The sequence below is a fragment of the Triplophysa rosa genome, linkage group LG8, assembly GCF_024868665.1.
Source record: "Triplophysa rosa linkage group LG8, Trosa_1v2, whole genome shotgun sequence".
In the NCBI taxonomy this organism is placed as follows: domain Eukaryota; kingdom Metazoa; phylum Chordata; class Actinopteri; order Cypriniformes; family Nemacheilidae; genus Triplophysa; species Triplophysa rosa.
The window spans coordinates 4,782,950-4,803,546 of NC_079897.1; the positions used below are offsets into that span (position 1 = coordinate 4,782,950).

The window sequence follows — 20,597 nt, forward strand, 5'->3', positions numbered from 1 at the left end:
AAGTTCTAGACCCGATCCCATCAGAAGCCAAGTCAAACAGTCTGATATTGTGGCTGACCCAAGGACAACCAGATGCTCAAGAATCCACATATTAATCCTGCCGACGATATTACTAGGGGTAAGACATTAGCCGAGTTAGCCTAGACCAGCCGATGGAGTCAAGGCCCATCGTTTCTTCTTCTGCCCCCTGACCAGTGGCCTCAAAGCCCTCTACTACATCTGCCCACCGAAGATGTAGAGTTGAAACAAGTCAAGTTCTGTGGACTCACTGTTCCCATCACCAACCCAGCCCTTCCTGACTGCAACCAGTTTGAGTCGTATAAGCAACTACTAGCTGCTACTGCCAGGGTCTGTCATGGGGCGGCTACAGAAAAGTTAACAGCTGACAATTATCGAAGGTCTGAACTAGCCATTCTTCACCAAGCACAGAGTCAGAGTTTCTCAGTCAAGATGGCTCATCTTAAGGCAGGTAAACCCATACCAATGAACAGCCATCTCCTGTGCCTTGCTCCAGAGTATGACAGAGCACACACCTCATCAGAGTTGGTGGTCGTCTCCAACGTATTGAGCAGCTAGATGAATCTGCCATTCACCCCATAGTTCTCGATCCAAAGCATCCCCTGAGCAAGTTGATAATTCAGGACTATGACTAAAGTCTCTTCCATCCAGGAGCAGAGAGAGTGTTTGCCGAAGTCCGTCGCAAGTACTGGATCTTGAGAGGCCGAGAGGTTGTTCGACAACACCAGAGAACATGCTTAGGTTGTAGACAATGGAGAGGCCAGCCCAGTATCCCTAGGATGGCCGATCTTCCTCCTTCTAGACTGCGCTTATATAAGCCAGCTTTCTATTCCACCGGAGTGTATTGTTTTGGCCCTTACCTCATCAAGATCGGGCGTAGGCAAGAAAAACTATGGGGTATCATATTTAAGTGTCTTACCACAAGGGCTGTATACCTGGACCTACTCTACCAAATGGATACAGATTCATTCTTAATGGCCCTCCACAGATTCATCTCCCACAAGGGCAAGCCATTCGAAGCAATTACTGATCAGGGTACGAATTTCAGAGGGGGTGAGAGAACATCACAAGAGGATTTTGCTGCTCTCCATCCCTCCCTCCAGGAAATACTGGCCAGCCAACAGATTAGTTTCAAGTTCAATCCCCTTGGTGCTCTGCACTTCGGAGGCTGTTGGGAGAGAGAGATACAATCCCTGAAAGTTGCCCTCAGATCTACTATCGGGGCCCAAATGGTGACGGAGGAGGTATTACGTACTGTGTTTGTTGAAATTGAGGGCATTCTCAACTCAAAACCGCTTGGATATACATCCTCTGATATAGCAGACCCTGACCCAGTCACCCCCAACATGCTGCTCATGGGGCAGCCTGACTCATTGCTACCTCAGGTCATCTACCCTGAATCAGAGCTACTTAGTAGAAGTAGGTGGATACTCAGTTAGTTTTTGGCAGACCATTTCTGGAAGAGCTTTATTCGTAATTACTTACCAGCGCTACAGAGCCGCCAGAAATGGCATAAAGAAATCGAGAACATGCAGCCCAGAGCTGTCGTGATGATAGTCGATCAGCAGCTACCTCAAGCTTTGTGGCCAGTCGGACAAGTGACAAAAGTCTTTCCTGGAGAAGATGGGAGAGCTCGGACGGCTGAAGTGGAAGTCAAGAAGAAAACCTATTTTCGTCCTGTTTCCCGTCTCATCAGCCTCCCAGCGCTACCAGACTGAACCTACCGTAGTTCTATGCCTTACTTGATAGTGCCTTTTTTTAGTTACACATTTACAGAGCAAATGTGGGGGCGGCTGTGAAAAAGGCAAACTTTATTATAGAGCAGTGGTCACCAACCCTGCTCCTGGAGATCGACCGTCCTGAAGATTTCAGCTCTAACCCCAATCAAACACACCTGATCTATCTAATCAAGGTGTTCAGGTTTGCTGGATAATTACAGACAGGTGTGCTGAAGCGGGGTTGGAGCTGCTGTCTGCAGGACGGTTGATCTCCAGGAGCAGGGTTGGTGACCACTGCCTTAGAGTTATAGATTGGCGCCCTCTCTTGGCTCTAGAAGGCATTATGTAGATGACTCAGTATCGATGCGCAGTATTAACAGAACGTAGTTCAGAGCTGGCCTTACCAAGCTGAGCGAAAGTTGTCAAAAGTCCGTTGTTACTGTTACAGAGTGCGTTCATATACAAAACCACTCTTATAAATAATCTACCTAAGGACTGTAAAGCCTTTCAAGCACCAATATATTAAAATATACTTCGTCTCTGACCAGACGACTTATGTCTGCTTAATGTCCACCTGCACCCACACTAGTCAAAGTAACATTATAATAAACTCAAAGCAAGCGTGCAGTGCGCCTAAAATTCCTTTTCACATTATTTTGCTTCCACCAGCATCTCTGTTACAAACTAAAGCCGCTCTGTGAGTGAAAAGTGACGTTGCTTTCAACCAATAGAAAATACTGCAATTTTTGGTGTTGTTTTTTTATTCTCATTGGGTTTTTTATTCTCATGCCTGGAGCCGGCCCTGCGCGTTTCCATTAAGAGTAAAGTTTGACATTATAAAGTCAGATCAAGAGCATGCTGTGTGAGGTGATGGCCTGTAGGCTGTAAACTTTCTGTTATTTAAACTTGGCTAAGTGATATGGAACTGTAAAGGTCCCGGCATACTTCATTCGAAATTGAAAAACGTCTGTGACATGATTTCGAACAAATTCCGGTCCAAATGACAATTCTTTTCACTAGTTCGGCGCTGCAAACTAGACAGAAAGCTCCAGGAAAGTTCGCGTTGACAGGTAAACACCTTTGCTTCATGGCCATTGCGTAATAGGTAGGTGTGCTCTGATGCTCCGCCTTCTTGACAAGGGAAACTTATCGGTTTCATTAGCATTCGCATTTGAAGCTAAGAATATAGACGCCTTTTCTGTTTCACCGTGGCTGCGTCCAAAATCTCCTAATTCCATACATTAGTAGGTGAAAATGAGTATGAGTCATGAATAGTATGTCTGAAACCTCAGTATGCTAAAAACAGTAGTCGAGAAATACCCAGATGGTCTACTACTTCCGCTGAGATTCGTGAGTGTGGATGGATGGACACTTATCTATCCCATGATGCCACGGGAGCTGAGCAACGGTCAAATTTCAAAAGTAAATCAAATAAATATAGCGGAAAACTTTAACTGAGCGTTCACACTAGACGCGGTAAATCGTGCTATTTGCGCTTAGTTGGACGCTTGAACATTTTGAGTTTACTCGCTTCATTCGCGCGTGAAATTCTCTTCACAACAGACGTGAATTCGCGTCATGGGAGGGGCTTCTGACAGGCGGCTCCAGTCTCTTTGCGAAATGGCTGACATGGATTTTGTTGAGACTTACCAGATTGTCCGACCTCCTCACTCACTTTCTTCCAAGCAAGATCCTTTTTATTCCCGTTTCGATAAAAGTAAGAAGATGTATCATACAGCTCCGTGTATCCACATACGTAGAGCGACGATGATTTTGTCCTCCATTGTTGTTTCGGATTTCTGCCTCCGCTTGCTATGTCATAATCACGTCACTACTAGAGCAAGCTCCTGATTGGTTAACTCGGCGCGAATTTTCGCCAAAGTTCAATTTTTTTAACTCGCCCGAAACGCTCAATTCGCTCCGCATCATTTGTGCTGCAGGATGTCTATCGCATCTTTGCATTGACTTAACATGTAAATCACATTCATTCGCGTCTGGTGGGAACGCAGCATTAGGCGGACGTTTGTTTTTAATGTAAGTGCCATTAAATGAATTTCTCGTTTGTTTTTATCCACGCTCACGTATAGGTTGTTGTTAATACGTCATAGGTGTCACAACCGGCTCGAAAGTAGTGTCAATAAAGGGAAGACGCGCAAGACAAACAACTCAATAACAAGGATTTATTACGATTAAAATAATAAGTTTAACAGAACATAAGCAAAGAATAAGAATACAACAAGCTGTCCAGCGGGTATGGAGAGAGCGAAGACTGGATGGAACACATGTAAATGCAGTCTTCATTAGATTGCAGCAGGTGCACCTCTTCAACGTAGCGTGGCACCGAGAGAATCTCATGTAACAAATAACATATGCACATACGACCTATAAGGCCAACTAACGCCGGCTTCACACAGCACGGGTCAGCAGTGCGTATGTTTTTTCGGCGCACATGTTAACAGATGAGAGCATTCATAATGCAGGCGTAAGCAGCGCGTGTTCGCTACTCACGCTCAATTACAGCAAATCCACATGGATTGACAGGAAAAAGTAACACTTTTACCTTTTAAGCATGTAAGTGGTGTCTAATGTGTTTTTAACAGTCGCCTTGACTTTCAAAAACACTTTTGCCAGGAGTTTTTTGGCCAAAACAACAACAGCACATTTAAAGGATTTATAATACATATCTTAATATATCTTAAATGTTATGCTTATATTGCATATGAAGGAGTGGAAAACGATCGCTTTACGCTGTCTTTATACTGTCTGAAACCCACTGTCATCATAACCTTCTGAAAAAACAGATAAAACATATAGACATCATGTTATTTGCTTATATTGCGTGTGTGTGAGAGAAAAGCGATCGCATGACTCTCCTATGGTGAGTCAACCTTTTAGTGACTTTGTATCCTTTAAAGCACGATGGCTTTTTATTTATAACTTGAACAACGTAGATCTAAAAGAGCATGAAACAGGCGGATGTAACAAATCATTGTTATGCAATCTACTTAAAAAGCACTTTGATGAAGTTCTGGAAGATATTTTGCTCATTGTCGTATTTAAATAACGTAATGCGAAATTTCATTGTTGTACTGTGGTACCCAGGCAGCGCAGTGCACGGTGCATACGCTGCCGGTGTGAAAGGACAATGGGCACGCGCTGCTAACGCTCCGCCTATGCACTGCTCACGCGTACAGTATGAAACGGGCGTAATGTGTTCTATGTGTCTAATGTGTCTTTTGTAATGTGTCTTTTGTCGCATCGCGCCGTGTCCGGTGTAGACACGGTGTTAATAAACATTGTTCAAATCTGATAATGCACTTCCTTCCTGTAATGACTATCCATCTCAAATGACGCAATTAGACGGCTTGGGCGGATAGTACGCTGATTGGATATGGCGTTATTTTAATGACAAATGTCGCGAGCGCATTATTACAAGGCGGGAGCTCATTCTTGTAATACGAGCACGCGAATCTCTCCGCTCGCACGCCGATTTCCTTTGCTCATGCACAAAACTGGACGTGCGCTTTCAATTATACGCTGCTCTCTTATGAATTTTCTCTCCTCTCGCTCAGTTTTTATAAGAACACTTACAGTGTCTGTCTGCAAATGCATTAAATGCATAACCAAATAGGTATAGAATATTATATGATATTTCCAAATGCATTCCAAATCTGTTACTATAAAATAAAATGCTAAAATAATCTAAAATCGTCACCATGATAATTAAAGAGTGTGTTGCGCTGCCATCTTGGGAGGATCATACTCTACTGCTATTATTGTTTTGATATGTACCGTTACTTGTAGTAAATGTTATTTTAGAATAAAGCTAACTTAAGACATCAATCTAAATTGTTCGGTAATCAATTTAGTACTATTTTGACAATACTATGTTTAGTGTACGACATGCTTGAGGACCACATGAACTTGAGGGTGTTGGCCTATTTGTCTGAATAACATGGTAGTTAAACTGACTAGGATGTTTATATGTAGCCTACAAAGCATCCTAATGTCCCGTTCATTTCTAATATACATTTGATTAATAATGTTGCATCAAATATATTAATATTGTTAACTGAGAACGTGGTGGATCCATCTTGCTTCGTTGAATACGTCGAGTCACTTTCAACCAATAAGATGCCATTTAAGAGGTCGCGTTTTCATTGGCCAGCCTTGGAAGCCTATCCCTGATTGGTTGACTACTTTTGACAGCCTATAATGCCTGGAACACACAGGAGGACCTCTCGAGAGCAAGAGGACCTCTCAAGAGCAAGAGTACCAAAGGATTCGTGGACGCACGGCACGCATTTTGAGTGAGAGGAGAGAAAATTCATAAGAGAGCAGCGTATAATTGAAAGCGCGCGTCCAGTATTGTGCATGAACAAAGGAAATCAGCGTGCGAGCAGAGAGATTCGCGTGCTCGTATGACAAGAATGCGCTCTCGCCTTGTAATAATGCGCTCGCGACATTTGTCATTAAATTAACGCCATAATTGGAAAGCAGCGGACTTACGTAGCGGAAAGGAGGCGGGGCTATCAGACGCTGCTCGAGTAAAACTCTCCTGCAGAGTGATAACTGATAACGCTTCAGTTCTGATGATGACTAAAGTAATGCTGGGCAAAACATATGAAAACTACATTAAATGTACAATGTAGAAGTTGATTTTTATTCACATGCATTGTGCCGTGCGATTGACGTCATTTGCGCTCGTCTGGGAATCGATATACTTCCGGTTAGTAAACAGTAAACAGTTTAGTATTCCATTTGTGACGATACCACCCTTCTAAAATCCTCACACTACATGGTAGAGTGCACAGCGCATAGTTTAAGGGCATAGTATCATTTGGGACACAGCTGTAACAGTCTACATTTTGCGCCCTAGCTATGCCTTCCTTGCGCAAATGCATATTACCTGGTTGCAACAATATAAAAAACAGCTCGGTCTCGTTATTTAAATTTCCTAAAAACGATAATGTGAGAAACAAGTGGATTCATTTTGTGAAGAGCCATCTTGATGGAGAGCTGACGATCACCACCAACACCCGCCTCTGCAGTGATCATTTTACACCAGATAATTTTACTAACTTGAATCAGAGACAACTGGGATTTACTGACAGTCCGCTCTTACTGGTGAATGCGGCCGAACCGACTATCTTCCGTCCCTGCCTTCATCCTCCTTTTCCGCCGAAATCTGGTGCCACTGTCGGCAGCGCATGCTCACCAATGAGTGTAAGTTGCCTTGTGTGGTTATGTTATAATTATTGTAGATACTAACGCGATTTTTTCTGTATATGCATCTGTATGTTTGACTCGTTAGATAGTTAACGTAACTAGCCTATTTTCTGTGCACAAAGCCGTCCCTTCCAACAACAAGAGAGATGGAGTGCCAGTGTGACAGCATGCAGAAAGTCACCAGAGAAGTTGGATGTCAGACAGACCGCTTTGTGGGGAAAAGGACCGTAGCCACACAACTGTCTAAAAGAACACTAAACAACAGAAACACTACAGGTATGTTGAGAGGTCAAGTTCTTAGTTTGTGTTTTTTAATGTCTATAATGTTAGCAGTGGCGATCGGTGACTCCTCTTCACGGACCGTACTGATGTAAAGATTCTAGGCAGGTTGCTAAGCTACCATTAGCCGCGCTAGCAAAAGTATTGTCCGCGCGCCGCCCGCATGACGTAATTTTCGTCACCATGAGTGTCCGCGGTCACGCGCGCTGCTGTCTATTTGAACGCGCTTGCCGCGCATCTACAATAGTGATGGGAAGTTCGGATCGTTTTACTGACTCGGACCTTTGAGTCTCGTTCAGCAAAATGAACGAATCTTTTTTCGAGTCATATCGTTCATTTCTTTCATTTTAGCTAAATATAATTAAAATGTTACATGTTACTTTCCTAACACATCTACTACTTATGCAAACGTTGATCACATTACAAACAATACAAAACTATAATGCTATAAGAAACAGAAAAGATTAATTTATTGTTTACCTGGGTCTTTAGTCTATGATTAGCTCACCACACCTCTTATCTGACAAGTCCTCGGGTTTGACTCTTTCGTTCATCACGTGACCGCTTCGAGAATTGATTAGTTCACCTCTCGAGTCTTCGGGTTCGAGTCGTTCATTCTTTTGTCACAGGACCCATAGAATGTTGCGCAATGCGCATGCGCGACTGGACGAATCACTCCCCGAGACGACTCGTTCTTCCCGAGTCACATTAAAGATTCGTTCAAAATGAACGAATCGTTCAAGAATGACCCATCACTAATCTACAACTAAATAACGAACTTTCACATGCAAAAGACGAAATGTTAACGCCCCCTAAGTTATTCATACATAGTAATAAAGTCATTTGGGGCTGAAAACATCCAGGCTTCAGAACCCTTAGCACATCCCAAGCGCCGCAACTGATTATGGGTAAGCACAACATAGTTGAAAGGAAACACACCTAGCACACTAATGGAATGCACCTCACACTGATGTTACTGTAGTGGGAAGAACCTATTCATTAGTAATTGAACACAGAAAGTAAGGTTATCATTATCGACTCCCAGTGCTAACATTCTGTGCAAAATGTACACAATTAAAATAGTTCCATTTACATAGTTCTACCTCTCTTACAAATGTAAACACTATACATAAATAACTATTATTACTATACTTATTTGAATATATATTTTTCAGGTTCTCAAGCTACGGTAGCCACGAGGAGTGTTGCTGTGGGCACCTCTACATCTAAGCTTCTTCCGATCTGTTCTTCTACTCCATTTAAGCGAAAGGCGGTATCGCCTGAAAGACCACCAAAGCGTCCTCTATTGGAGTTTCCATCTTTTGAGGAATCTGAAACCAGTTTTAACATGGCAGATCCCGATGACTGCACCTACCTCCCCAGCATGTCTGAACTGGTAGACACCACCAGTGAAAAGTAAGTTAACTGTACATAATAGGAAAAATTATTTGATTTGATGGTGATGTGACATTGCCATGTTATTTTACAATGACGGAGAGAAATGAGATATAATACACGTTGTAACAGTTTGTACACTTTTCTGTTTGATTTTCTTTGTCAACAGAGCTTCAACCAAGACATCTCAGGACATGGTGAAATACTTGGTATATGAGGACCGCCTGCTTGAGCTTTTTAAAATCTGCCCCACCTGCTCAAGAGTCTGCAAGGCAGTCACATTTATAAAAGGAACCTTCCTTTCTGTGACCCAGAAGTGCCTCCACCAGAGTTGTTTATTCACCAGAGAGTGGAAGAGTCAACCACTTCTAGGCAGCACTCCAGCAGGGAATCTGCACCTATCAGCCGCTGTCTACTACACAGGCTCTTCTTTCCTCCAGACTAACAAGGTTTGTAGAAATAATGACATCATCTAAAAAGTTTCTTGTTCTTCCGACAGTGACCACGTTTACATGGATGTCAGTGATCGAATTATTTGCCTTATTCTGAGTAAGCTAATATTACGATTAAGGTGTTTACACTTTAAAGGAGTTGCTTTAAGAATATACCTTTCATGTTACACTACATAATTCTTAACCGTGTTAATATCGGATTATTGTTGTCCATGTAAACGTGGTCAGTGGCATGTAGTACATGCTATGAACAGTTACAGAGGTACTTTCTAATTTTACCTTACAGGTGCTCAATGCAATGCATGTGAGAACCTTCACCAAAATGACACATCGAAATCATGTGCATAACTACATTCTGCCTTCTGTGCTGCATAAATGGCGATCACATCAGACCAACCTGCTGGAGGGACTAAAACAGAAACAAAATGTATCTCTTGGTGGTGATATGAGAGCCGACAGTCCAGGCCATTGTGCAAAATATGGCTCATACTCCATGATGGATCTCAGCACAAACAAAATTGTTGATATCCAGCTTGTACAGGTAAATTGATTATAAAAACTAGAAAATGCGCTCAGGAGAGCCGGACCTCCACCAAGTAGGCAGATCTGGTTTTTGCCAGAGAAACTTTTGGGACATTTTGAGCAATTCAATTTACAGTTTTGAAGTCTGTACTTAATGAAATGTAATGTCTGGATATGATCCACAGAGCAACGAGGTGGGAAGCAGTGTCCATATGGAAAAGGAAGGGCTTATCCGGAGTCTGGAATTTCTTGACAGATCTGGTGTCAAAGTAGCATCCCTGTTGACAGACCGACACACCCAGGTTAAAAAGTGTCTTCGGGAACAGAAACCACACATTAATCACTTTTATGATGTATGGGATTTATGTAAAGGTATGCTAGTTTTGAAAATGTAGTTTGTTAATTATTTGTAGCACAGCTGATCCTGTGCTACATTAACACTCACGGTACAACAAATATAGTACATCTTTTTAAACTGTTTTCAGCACTCACCAAGAAGGTTGATGCCATCTCCAAGGAGAAGGACTGCAAAAAGATCAAAATGTGGCTAAAGAGCATCAAAAATCACCTCTACTGGTCAGCAGGCGGTTCATCCAGTGGAGAGGAAACGGTGGCAAAATGGACTTCTCTTCTCAACCACATCCAGAATGTGCATGTCCATGAAAATCCACTATTCCCCAAGTGCCTCCACCCTCCTTCCGCTGACAAATACAAGTGGCTGAAGCCCGGTGCGACACTTTTCTAAAGCAATTATGTAATGTAATTAGAATCCTGTAATATACTTTCATCAACTTTTATGTATTTGTTATTCCCCATCTCCTTTTAGCAACAAAGGCCACCTACAAGCTGGAGAAGGTGCTAATGAACAAGCGTGTTCTTGGTGATGTGAAAAAGCTGAGCCCTCTCTACCAAACATCTTCCTTGGAGGGTTTCCACAGCGTGATTCTGCGGTTCGCACCTAAAAACGTGGTCTTCTCATACTTGGGGATGCTCTGCAGGTAAACAGTATAGAAATAATCATGTTGTCAATACTGTGTACTAACAGTCTTTTACCACTATCTGAGCTACACTATACATGGGCAGCGTGTGTGCATCGGGCCATTTTGGTGCCCATGTTAACAGATTAGATCAGCCACACAGGTAGAGAGAGGGGCAGTGTGGCCATGGTGTAACTGTTGGAGTAATCCCATCCCAAATTCTCATTTCAGACTTTACTTGGCCGCATTGCATTTTAATGAAAATCATGGCCGTACCCAAGCGAGTACTGCAGCAGGAGAACTGCAGTTCCAAATTAAATTTCCCAAGGCCAAGAGAGGGGAACATGTGTCCATGGTGAAAACCAAATACACTACTGGTTAGTTAATTCTCTGTCGGTATCTCCATAGTAATATATGCATGATTCTGCATTTACGTGTTTGCCCCTCTGCCTAAATGTGTTATAATGCGTAGCATATTTGCCACTCTGACAAAATTTTAAACAAGCAATAAACATACCATTTGTATTGTAGTTACTTTGGTAACAGTTTGGCAACAGTTGAGACCATATGAAGGACTACTTGTAATATGCTCTCTCCTGTGTTTTAGAATATGTGACTGAGCTTACAGATCTCCTCTTTAACAAGATCATCCATGACCCTGCACCCTTTGTGGCTGAGATTAAAGCAGTGGCTGTTCCTGGATTCCTGTGGTCATAGTATGTGCGACCTGAGAAATCAAACGCCTGATGATTCTACCCCACTATCCCCTTCCTAATAAATCATCTGTTTTCTGCCAATATGTAAGTCACCATTTCCACTGTACTATTCTGGGTTTTACTCAAAATTGTGTTATTTTGGTAATATATACACATTACCTTTCAATTATATATTTTTTGTATGATGATATATGGACATGCTGCTGTCCAGATTTGATACTAGTGTTTTCCCCATGTGTAGTTGGCAGTGTCTTCCAACATCATATCTACCTGCCTCTGTTGCTACGACTTACCTCCTGCCTCAGTCCATCCCTGCACTACAGCCTCACCAACATTTTGTAAAACGGTAAGTTATGACATATACAAACATGTCATTACTCAAAAACGGCTGTACAAGACTTTTGTGTAATGTATTGAAAAAGTAATCAATAAATAATTAAGCACAACACAATATTTGAATGGGAGGTTTAAAGCCTGTGTACTCCTATCTTCATCTGGGTACTCTTGATGAATACGGAGCACAACACGAGAAGGTATGACAACTTTCTTTTGTGCTTTCAGGTATCCCCAGCACCAGGAAACAAAACATCTGTAAGACTGTAATGAGAAAATAACAACAAAATGTCATGTAATCATTTGATATTTATCTAGGATTGTTTTGGGTAGGTGGTGTTCTGTCTGATAATTGCAATAAAAACCGACAGTGTGGAGTTGTTGTCAATATCTGTTGTCTTTGTATAACAACACTTGTGATGTAGTAATTCTTATGCTGGTGGTGCTATAAATATAATGTGAAATATATGCTTGTGTTATCTTTTTATCATCTGTCTTATCTATGTGTTGGTTGATTGTATAGGGTGAGAAGCCCACTTTAAGACAGCTGCAGAATGAGTCCTACAAGACAGTGGATGTTGCTCAGGAAGATGAGGGATGCACCCAGATGCCTCAGTTATTGGTCCATATTCAAAAGCTATTATGTGTGTGTTGAATTATATTTACTTGTGGATCTTGTACACCACTTTATGTATGTACTGCTTAGTGCTTTAGCCAAATTGGTGTTAATTGAGTATGATTGTTAAGGTTTGTCAGCACCAAGATGCCTGCACTTAACCAAAGGTGTAAAAAACACTAATGATGATGTCTTAGTGTTTAAACATGTACGTTTCTACCTCACCCTCTAGTTGTTATTAAAGTAAATGCATTGTTATATTATAGAGTGCTGGTCATCTTTGTTTTATATATGAAAGCACCATATGAATTCAAGCTGTTTACTATTAGTTCAACATCATCATTATACATTGTTAGCCTATTAAAAGCAAATTATATATATATATATATATATATTGAAAGACATTTTAACAACACATGTAATTTAAAAACTTTCCAAATGAATAAAAATCATTTAATTGTCCAACAGACACAAAGATCCTTCATCTCCAATGGCCCATGGTCTGCCTGGTAGATGTTTAGGGCATTCTGCTGTGAGTAAGGGTTCAGGGCAGGCAGGCAGAAAGCCTGGATGAAGAGTCACGAACTGTGGCTGTCCGGAAAGCTCTCCACATCTATTCTGAACTTGTTGGAGTACGTGTTATAAAGTGTTTTAGTGCTAAAGATCTAATACTCTACTAGCTGTGTATCCATACTTTTAATGATCATTGCGGAAAATACATGTTTATCTTTACATACAGCATTAAGGTCTTTGCAACAGACGTTCTCAACTTCTGTGGGCATTGTCCTGCATTCACCACAGTTAACAGTTACACCTACAGTTTAATTCACAGTGTGACTTAAGGTATTGACATCCATTTGAGTTATCAATTTTATTTTAACAATCATTTATTGATAACCTAACTTTATTTCGCAAAGCCGATGCTAGTTTCACATTGCTAACTTGCATGAAAGGAAGAAAAAAAATACCATTCTGTTGCAGACCGAGAGGGATGAGGTTGATTCTCCTGTAGCTGGTTAATGTCCTCTGAATTGGATTCTGGCTCTGGAGGCTCAAACATGTATGGCTGTATAATTCCAATTAAGCTAACCTTACTAACTTCATTTAAACTCAAACAAAATGAAACAAAAATACATGATGGAAAAGACATTGTGTGATAGTTAAAAATGAATGCATCTCTGGTTTTCTAGAAGCCACTGTTTTAAGTGAGTTTTAAAAGTGAGTTTGCAAACTGTTCCAGATTTTACCGCCTATTATTGACAATGCGTTTCGTCCAAAAGTGGTACGCCTAAATGGTATCACACATTCCCCGTTTACAGAGGCCCGTGTACTACCTCCGCTTTCAAGTCTTTGGAAAAAGCCATGCAGCAGAGGGGGGGCAAGATTATGTAACACTTTTTATACCAAACAAGCATACTTGAGACGTTTGAAATTGTCAAAGCTTAAAAATGTATGTCTCTCTAAGATATCGCAATGGTGGAATGACAACGTCTTTTTATCAAAAGTTTTTATGGCTTTCTTAAATAGAGATTAGATTCTTTTAAGAGTAGTTGTGCTAGTTAATGACCAATTTATAAAACAATACTCGATATGTGAAAAGATCATAGTATGTAAGAACTTGGCAGCTTTGGTGTCAAGAAATGGTCTAACTTGTTTAGAATTCTGTAAATTGAATTTAACTTTATTTGCCACCTTTTTTACATGACATTTGAATGTTAGGGTGGAGTCATATGTGACTCCTAGATACTTGAAATCATTAACAATATCAAGCTCCTGTCCTCTAAGGAACACATTAGAATGTGACACCTTCATATATTGTAAACGCCATACAGACTGTTTTTTTGGTGTTTAGATAGAGAGATGATTTAGTAAGCCAGTCATCAATGTGAGCCAGTGCAGATGTAAGTGTGGATGCTATCTCTTGGTAGTTCTTAGCATACTGTATGTAAAGATTACAGCATCATCTGCATACATCTGAACACCAACATTTTTACATGCCTCTGGCAGATCATTTATATACAATGTAAACAGGATTGGACCAAGTATGGAGCCTTGGGGGACCCCTACTGGACATTCACAGAATGGGGACTTTGAATCATTAATATGAACACGCTGCTTTCTACTGGACAGGTATGATTTTATCCAGTTGAGAGCTTGTTCAGAGAAATTAAAATATGTTAATTTAGATAAAAGAACGTTGTGATTAACAGCATCAAAAGCTCGCTTTAGGTTTAGAAAGACAGGACCAACATAAGAACTCTTATCTAAGCAGCCTTTAACTTTTTCCAAAAACAAGCAGTTAGCTGTTTCTGTTGAGTGATGGGCCCTGAACCCAAATTGCATAGGGTGAAATTAATTATTGCTTTTATTAAGATGTTGGATCAGTAATTTAGCCACCCATTTTTCGACTACTTTAGAAACAACAGGCAAAATACTGATTGGCTGATAATTGGCCATACAGTATCTGATCTTTCACCTGATTTAAAAATGGGTGTGACCAGGGCCATCTTCCATGCTGATGGCACAATGGATTGTCTTAAGGACTGATTAATCAAATATGCAATGGGCTGTAGAAGGGTCTCTTTGTGCCTTTTTAAAAAATTAGTATCAAGGCCATAGACATCCATTCATGTCATTGTTCTTCAGGTAGTCATGCTGTAATGATCTCCTGATGACGTTGGAATGTTCGAAAACAGTATAACGTCTCTTAGCATTTTCGAGCTTCGTTTTGCCCCCAAACGCAGAATGAAAACGCAATTCGCTCGGACTATGCCGGGCTATTAATGCGGTCGGCAGACCTGGAACACCTTCATAGGTGTACATTTACTGAAAGTTAATGCATACCCATAGAACGTTTGTCAACCTATATAGATGTTATGAATAGAAGGGAATTCTTGGTATAAGCCAAGCATATAACACAAACGCATATTATAATGTGTTAGAGACCCTGGTACTTTTTTTTACCATGCATCATAGCCAAAAAAAACATTCAAACAATGCTAAAAAATACTTGCAATTTATTACAGAAGCCAGAAAATCATATAAGCTTCATGCCATTATGTGATTCAGTTACATACACAATATAAATGTAAAAATGCAATTAGCAAACAATGTGTGTTTTTTAATCAGTAGGTATTATCAAGCATGCTTTTTCCAGTTTATAATAAAGAGTTTCTTTTAAAGCCGGTATGGTTAAGAGGCTGATTTTTCATCCTACTGATTAAAGAAAACAAATCTATGAATATATATATTAACTGGTGTATTCCTAACTTTTAGGAGACACTTAGATGTTCTTCACTCTACGTGCTCTTTGCATACTTCAATTTGTGCTCCCTCTAGTTTTTACCTGTTCCGTTTATACCCATCCCATCTGGTTTTTGATCTGAAAAACCTTTAAAGTCTTCATCCATGTCGTCACTGGACTGGAATAGCTGCCACAGGTCCAGGGCACACACAGATGTATTCTCACGCTGCTGTACAACTCTAACGGGTGACAGAGAGCTCAAAGATACTCTCTCTTTACTGGACTGGATGCGTAGGTTTGGTCTTTCCTTTCTCCTTGGTCTGACATTTCGAACCTTACGCAGCAGGGAACTACAGGGGCTGTCCAGGTCTGGTTCAGGTTCTGTACTGGCTGTGGCTAGAGGCCAAAAAGTTGAATTTTCAGCCCGATTTTCCAGCACGCTGTTTGTGTACACGTCACTGAAGTTAGTCCTGAAGCACTCCCTTCCTGGTATAGATTCTACATTTCCATCACTGAAGTGTTGACCTGGGTTCATGTCATGGTCTGTCCTATATTCAAGTGTATAGGAGGCGCAGTTCTTCTCTCCGCTGAGTAAAGATCTACGCTCATATGTCCGTACAACAGACTGCGAGCGGAATTCCCACTCAAAAGATCCACGCTTGGATTGGGATTTCTCCGGATCAGACGGGTCCAATAAGCTGTCCCTGTTGCTCCAGGGGAAATCATATTGGCCCCTGCTGCGTTTACGAACAAGTAGAGATTTTTCTCTGGTTTGGTCTGACAGAGATTGTTTGGCTGTAGAGCCCAAACGTAAAAAGCCCTCGCTTTTTGGCTTCTCATCACCAACCAGAGCTCCAATATCTTCCTTCACCACACGTATGGTTGCTGCATGCAGAAGGGGGGTGGATACACTGCATTTCACCCTACAGAAGATACACATTGACAGAACAACACCTAAATACCAAGGTCGAGGGTTTAACTGAAACACTAAACAAATGTATAGAACCTTCAATGATGTTTTGGATAAAATCATCTTCTAAAAGCACAGTTGTAAATGTAAACATCTGTCGAATTCTTGAAAATAATGACCCGTGTCTGTACCTTTTAGAGTGTGTGCTCACTGTGCTGATGTCAATGAGATCACAGGTGAGTCCCGCGATGACACGATCCACAACCGCATACTCCTCGCTCTTAGAGAAAGCCTGATGTTGTGCGCCATCTAGGTGCTGGGGGTCAGAATATCACACATGAATACAGATGTTAACATCCCAGTTTCAGCTCAAACTGTCAATTATCTGTTGCATGGAGACCACAACCAATACTTTTTACACTTTGATTTAAGTCACGTACCGCCTTTAGGTTGTCGAATTTGACCTCACAGCACTCGCAGTATCCTCCTTTCCTTTTCTCTCTCCCATCGTGTCCTCTTCGTCTATCTTTCTTTCCTCTAGCTCCACAGTCACCACCAGACCTTCCCCAAAACAAACATTTTCATTCACACACAAACACACACAAAAGCATTGAAAACTCACACCACGGCACATATTACTACGTGCATTTAAATATCAGACACCACAAATTTGAATATGGCTCATGGTCAATGCTACCCCTAACTAAAAACGTTACTATTTCTCCTTCTACCTCTCCTCTTTCAGTTTCTTCTTTGCATCATCTTTTCCATGTTCCTCCATCAGAAAGGGACTGCATGGTGGAGCAGATTGCAGGTTGCATGTAGGCATGTTGGTCATAGGGAGGTAGATGGGTCGATAATGTCTGAAAAAAAGAAAAATTAGACTGTTATCAATCTAAAACACAGACTGGTTCATGACACATTTAATTGAATCACAACAAAGTAAATACCTGCTTGAATCTTCCACTTTCACAAACGGTCGACTAATTCTTCCAGCTGAAAATAGAAGTAAAATTTCAGGAGGAGATAATGATTTACACTATAAACAAATAGGGATGTAACGATTCACCGTGAGCCGGTTGAAAATTGGTTATAATGAGTGACGATTCAATTCGGTTGAGGCTTGAACTGAATCGCAATACATTCTTTGAACAGCAGGGGCCGCTTTTTTCACTGCAAACCTAAACGTGGATGCTGATATTTCTTAAATGCAAAAAAATCCAAGAAAAGCACAGACAGTATTAGTTTGTTTATATTAAAGAGACTTTTTCTATTATTAATTTGTTATAAAATCGCAGTTTACTTTTGTTATTTGAAATAAAACAAAATAAAAAAATTATTTTATTATGCAAAGAAACGTAAAGCATTTAAGAAATAATGCAAGGGAAGTTGTTCATTTCTAATTTGTTTCAACTAATTTTTTAAAAATAAATCGTGAGTAAATCGTGAATAAATCGCATCGTGAGATCAGAATCGTGAATCGCATCGCATCGTGAGCTGAGTGAATCGTTACATCCCTATAAACAAATAATGCTGCAAACAATCGTACTTACCACGGTGTCTCAGAAATGTAGTTTTCTCTGGGGGTTTGATTTTGGCCTACAAATAAAGAGCAAATAAACAACTGAATAGATCTTGAATAAGTGACCTATTATGTAACCCTGTCTGAAATATGCATACTCAGAATTATACAAAAAGCTTTTCAGGTTTCTGTAGAATTCGAACAAATATCATTCAAATGTTCTACTTAGAAATTATGAGGTAAAATTTTAATGCCACCCAAAATGCCAACATTAATTATATTTCAGGATAAAATGTGAAAATAATATAAATTACTTACAGGTCCTTTTATGACTGGTTCCACTTTTTTTGCTGAAATGGTTTTTGCCTTCCTCTTTTCAATGTATGAAATAACATCTGTACAGAACCAAGCATATTAACCTCAACCCTTAAGCTTGCAGAAAACGCAAATCGCAGTTCAAATATGTAAAACACCATGAATTACATACTCTGCCTTTTAGCCATTATTGATTTCTCTGGGTAACAAGCACCTAATTTGACTAACAATGCAAGCATTAATGGTGACAATGTTAATGACAAAGGTGTTGATGATACCATCAACATGCAGGACTTTGATCCCCCATTCCAAAGCATTGGCCAAGATTCCATTCATCTGAATACGTTCCTGAGACTGAACCAAAAACTCACAATTTACTCACTTGTTCACAGAGTTAATCTACAAACAAAAAAAGAGAATTAACAAAACAAAGACCAACTCACTTGTTCCTTAACTACCCTCTCCACAAGTGATTTTCCTCGACTTACAGTCACCTGAAAAATGCGAACACAAATGAAACATTTCTAATAATCCAACAGGAAAATGTAGCGTAAAAATTACATGTCAATTAAAATATTCGAAACATTAAAGGATTTTTTAAAGAACAATGACAAATTAAAAACAGTACGCTACATATACAGTAGATGATAAAGTACATTATACAAAACATATGCAAGCATTGAAACTCTCGTTTGAACCCTAATGTTCCTTCTTCACTGCAAGTGTCAAACATTTGTAACACAAAAATGGACAAAATGTTACTGCAGCTATGATATACCCCGTTTAGGAGAGTGAAATTTACACCCCCCCAGATGAGGAAACTACTATACTTTTAATTACTCTTCTAAAAGAATAATCAGAACTTTAGCAATTGCAAGTGATGACAAACGGAGCAAAAGTGTCATCGCTAACCGTATCTGTGGGTCCCTGTGAGCTGCCCCTGTGTACGTGGCTGTCCCTCTTGCTGCTGGGATGAGGAGAGCTGACCCCTGAATCTGGGCTGGGTGCTGGAGAGTCCGGAAGCAGACGCTGGGCATATCGAGCCTCTGGCTTGCTGGACACAAGATACTTAATCTCCTTACTGAAGAACCTCTCCACGGTCTGATAAACAAAACAGATGAGAAAAGTTATGTGGAATTTTAATAAATTGGAGTGAAGCAGAATATACAGTATAGAATACGGAGCTAAAGTATCAAACCATCCAATACAATTGTATCCAATACAATCCAACCAACATCTGTGATTTGAATGGAGCTATAAAAAAAGTTTACCCATCACAAAAGAATAGCAGGACCAAATACAGGAAAACACAACATTTTCATACTCGTCTTCAAATTGTTTAATGTTCCCATTAATATTATAAACTGTATTGATTAAATGGATTAATTTGACTAAAACATTCTTTAAAGAAATAAAAAGCAAGTTTTGCAGCCTTTTAAATGGTCAATGGCAATGACTGCATTGTATGCATTCTAAAGCTTTCAACTAGTAGCTTTGTTTATAAACTCCCTTGGTGCTAGTAAACAATTGCATTTTATTCTCTTTCAAAAGGAAAATAATTGACATCTGGCTTACCCCACCAAGACTTTTAATGTCATTTTCTAAGGTTTGTGTCCTCTTATTCCATGGCAAATCAATGTAAAATATTCTTCCTTTGAAGGGTTTGTTTTGGAGAACATCACATGTTGGTTTTACGTTGCTTTTAGATGATGCAACATTTTGTTCCAGTTTTGAATCTGTTAAGACCAACAACATCTAAATCAATTTATACCAATCAAATACATAAGCAGAAACATGCATATTTCAAAATGGACTTATACTACAGTACTTTAAGCTACACCATAGTTTTAGATAATTACTGTACTCATGTATTTAAATGGTAGTCCAAAGTACTTTTAAAGAATACATGTCAAAAAGGATAGCATTGCCATAATATTTGTGTTAGTGTGATACACAATGATACGAAAAATAGACACAACGTAACAAATACATTACCTCGATCCACACATCTGGAGAATGATTCGTGCTTCATAATGTAAAGTTTAAAGTCCTAACGGTTACAGCCCTAAGCCCAGCCTAACCAGCCAGTTATACCTTCAACACGAAGCACCATTACTCGAAAGTGTTGGTTAGTTTAAAACATTTAGGATAAAAACAAAAAACAGCGTTTTAGATGTTATGTTGCTTATCCGTGTTTATAAATATCTTCATAACAAACACTCGACGCGAGCTCTTTTTATTTTCCCGCTTCACCATAAAACCTGAAGTCATCCTAGCAATTCACAGAGGTAGATTCGACATATTTTCGACGTAAGTTTATTAAAACAGATCTTTTAAAATGTTAAACATTG

The 20,597-nt window shown here is 40.1% G+C and overlaps 2 protein-coding genes across 5 annotated transcripts; one reads left to right on the forward strand and one right to left on the reverse strand.

Moving 5' to 3' along the window:
* Positions 1-6,264: 6,264 nt before the first annotated feature.
* On the forward strand, positions 6,265-12,530 carry LOC130557432 (uncharacterized). 4 transcript variants are annotated; one of them, XM_057339152.1, is made up of 13 exons: positions 6,265-6,962; positions 7,088-7,241; positions 8,420-8,660; positions 8,809-9,088; positions 9,378-9,632; positions 9,799-9,985; positions 10,099-10,341; positions 10,440-10,611; positions 10,822-10,967; positions 11,198-11,390; positions 11,548-11,652; positions 11,868-11,968; positions 12,163-12,530. In XM_057339152.1, exons 1-10 carry the CDS (start codon positions 6,618-6,620, stop codon positions 11,305-11,307), a joined length of 2,133 nt encoding a protein of 710 aa, XP_057195135.1. In that variant the 5' UTR covers positions 6,265-6,617; the 3' UTR covers positions 11,308-11,390; positions 11,548-11,652; positions 11,868-11,968; positions 12,163-12,530. The 4 variants fall into 4 exon arrangements, with proteins under 4 accessions (XP_057195135.1, XP_057195136.1, XP_057195134.1 ...); XM_057339153.1 differs by having other exon boundaries at positions 11,868-11,897; XM_057339151.1 differs by having other exon boundaries at positions 11,868-12,530.
* A 2,740-nt stretch (positions 12,531-15,270) lies between these two features.
* Positions 15,271-20,504, reverse strand: dbf4 (DBF4 zinc finger). Its single transcript, XM_057340323.1, has 12 exons — positions 20,242-20,504; positions 19,822-19,982; positions 19,159-19,347; positions 18,690-18,740; positions 18,525-18,600; positions 18,250-18,326; positions 17,963-18,008; positions 17,360-17,405; positions 17,141-17,272; positions 16,850-16,970; positions 16,601-16,725; positions 15,271-16,422 (listed from the first exon to the last, which is right to left on the reverse strand). The coding sequence occupies exons 1-12, from the start codon at positions 20,276-20,278 to the stop codon at positions 15,591-15,593; spliced, it is 1,893 nt and encodes a 630-aa protein (XP_057196306.1). The 5' UTR covers positions 20,279-20,504; the 3' UTR covers positions 15,271-15,590.
* Between the last annotated feature and the right edge of the window lie 93 nt (positions 20,505-20,597).

Bases quoted from the DNA above. Each gene is read 5' to 3' on its own strand.
- LOC130557432 (XM_057339151.1), top strand. From the start codon at position 6,618: ATGCCTTCCTTGCGCAAATGCATATTACCTGGTTGCAACAATATAAAA. The intron at 9,633-9,798 runs GTAAATTGATTA...TATGATCCACAG, and splicing joins TTGATATCCAGCTTGTACAG to AGCAACGAGGTGGGAAGCAG. The intron at 10,612-10,821 runs GTAAACAGTATA...TTCTCATTTCAG, and splicing joins TACTTGGGGATGCTCTGCAG to ACTTTACTTGGCCGCATTGC.
- dbf4 (XM_057340323.1), bottom strand. From the start codon at position 20,278: ATGAAGCACGAATCATTCTCCAGATGTGTGGATCGAG. The intron at 19,983-20,241 runs GTAATGTATTTG...TGGTCTTAACAG, and splicing joins CTCCAGATGTGTGGATCGAG to ATTCAAAACTGGAACAAAAT. The intron at 16,726-16,849 runs GTACGTGACTTA...TCTGACCCCCAG, and splicing joins AATTCGACAACCTAAAGGCG to CACCTAGATGGCGCACAACA.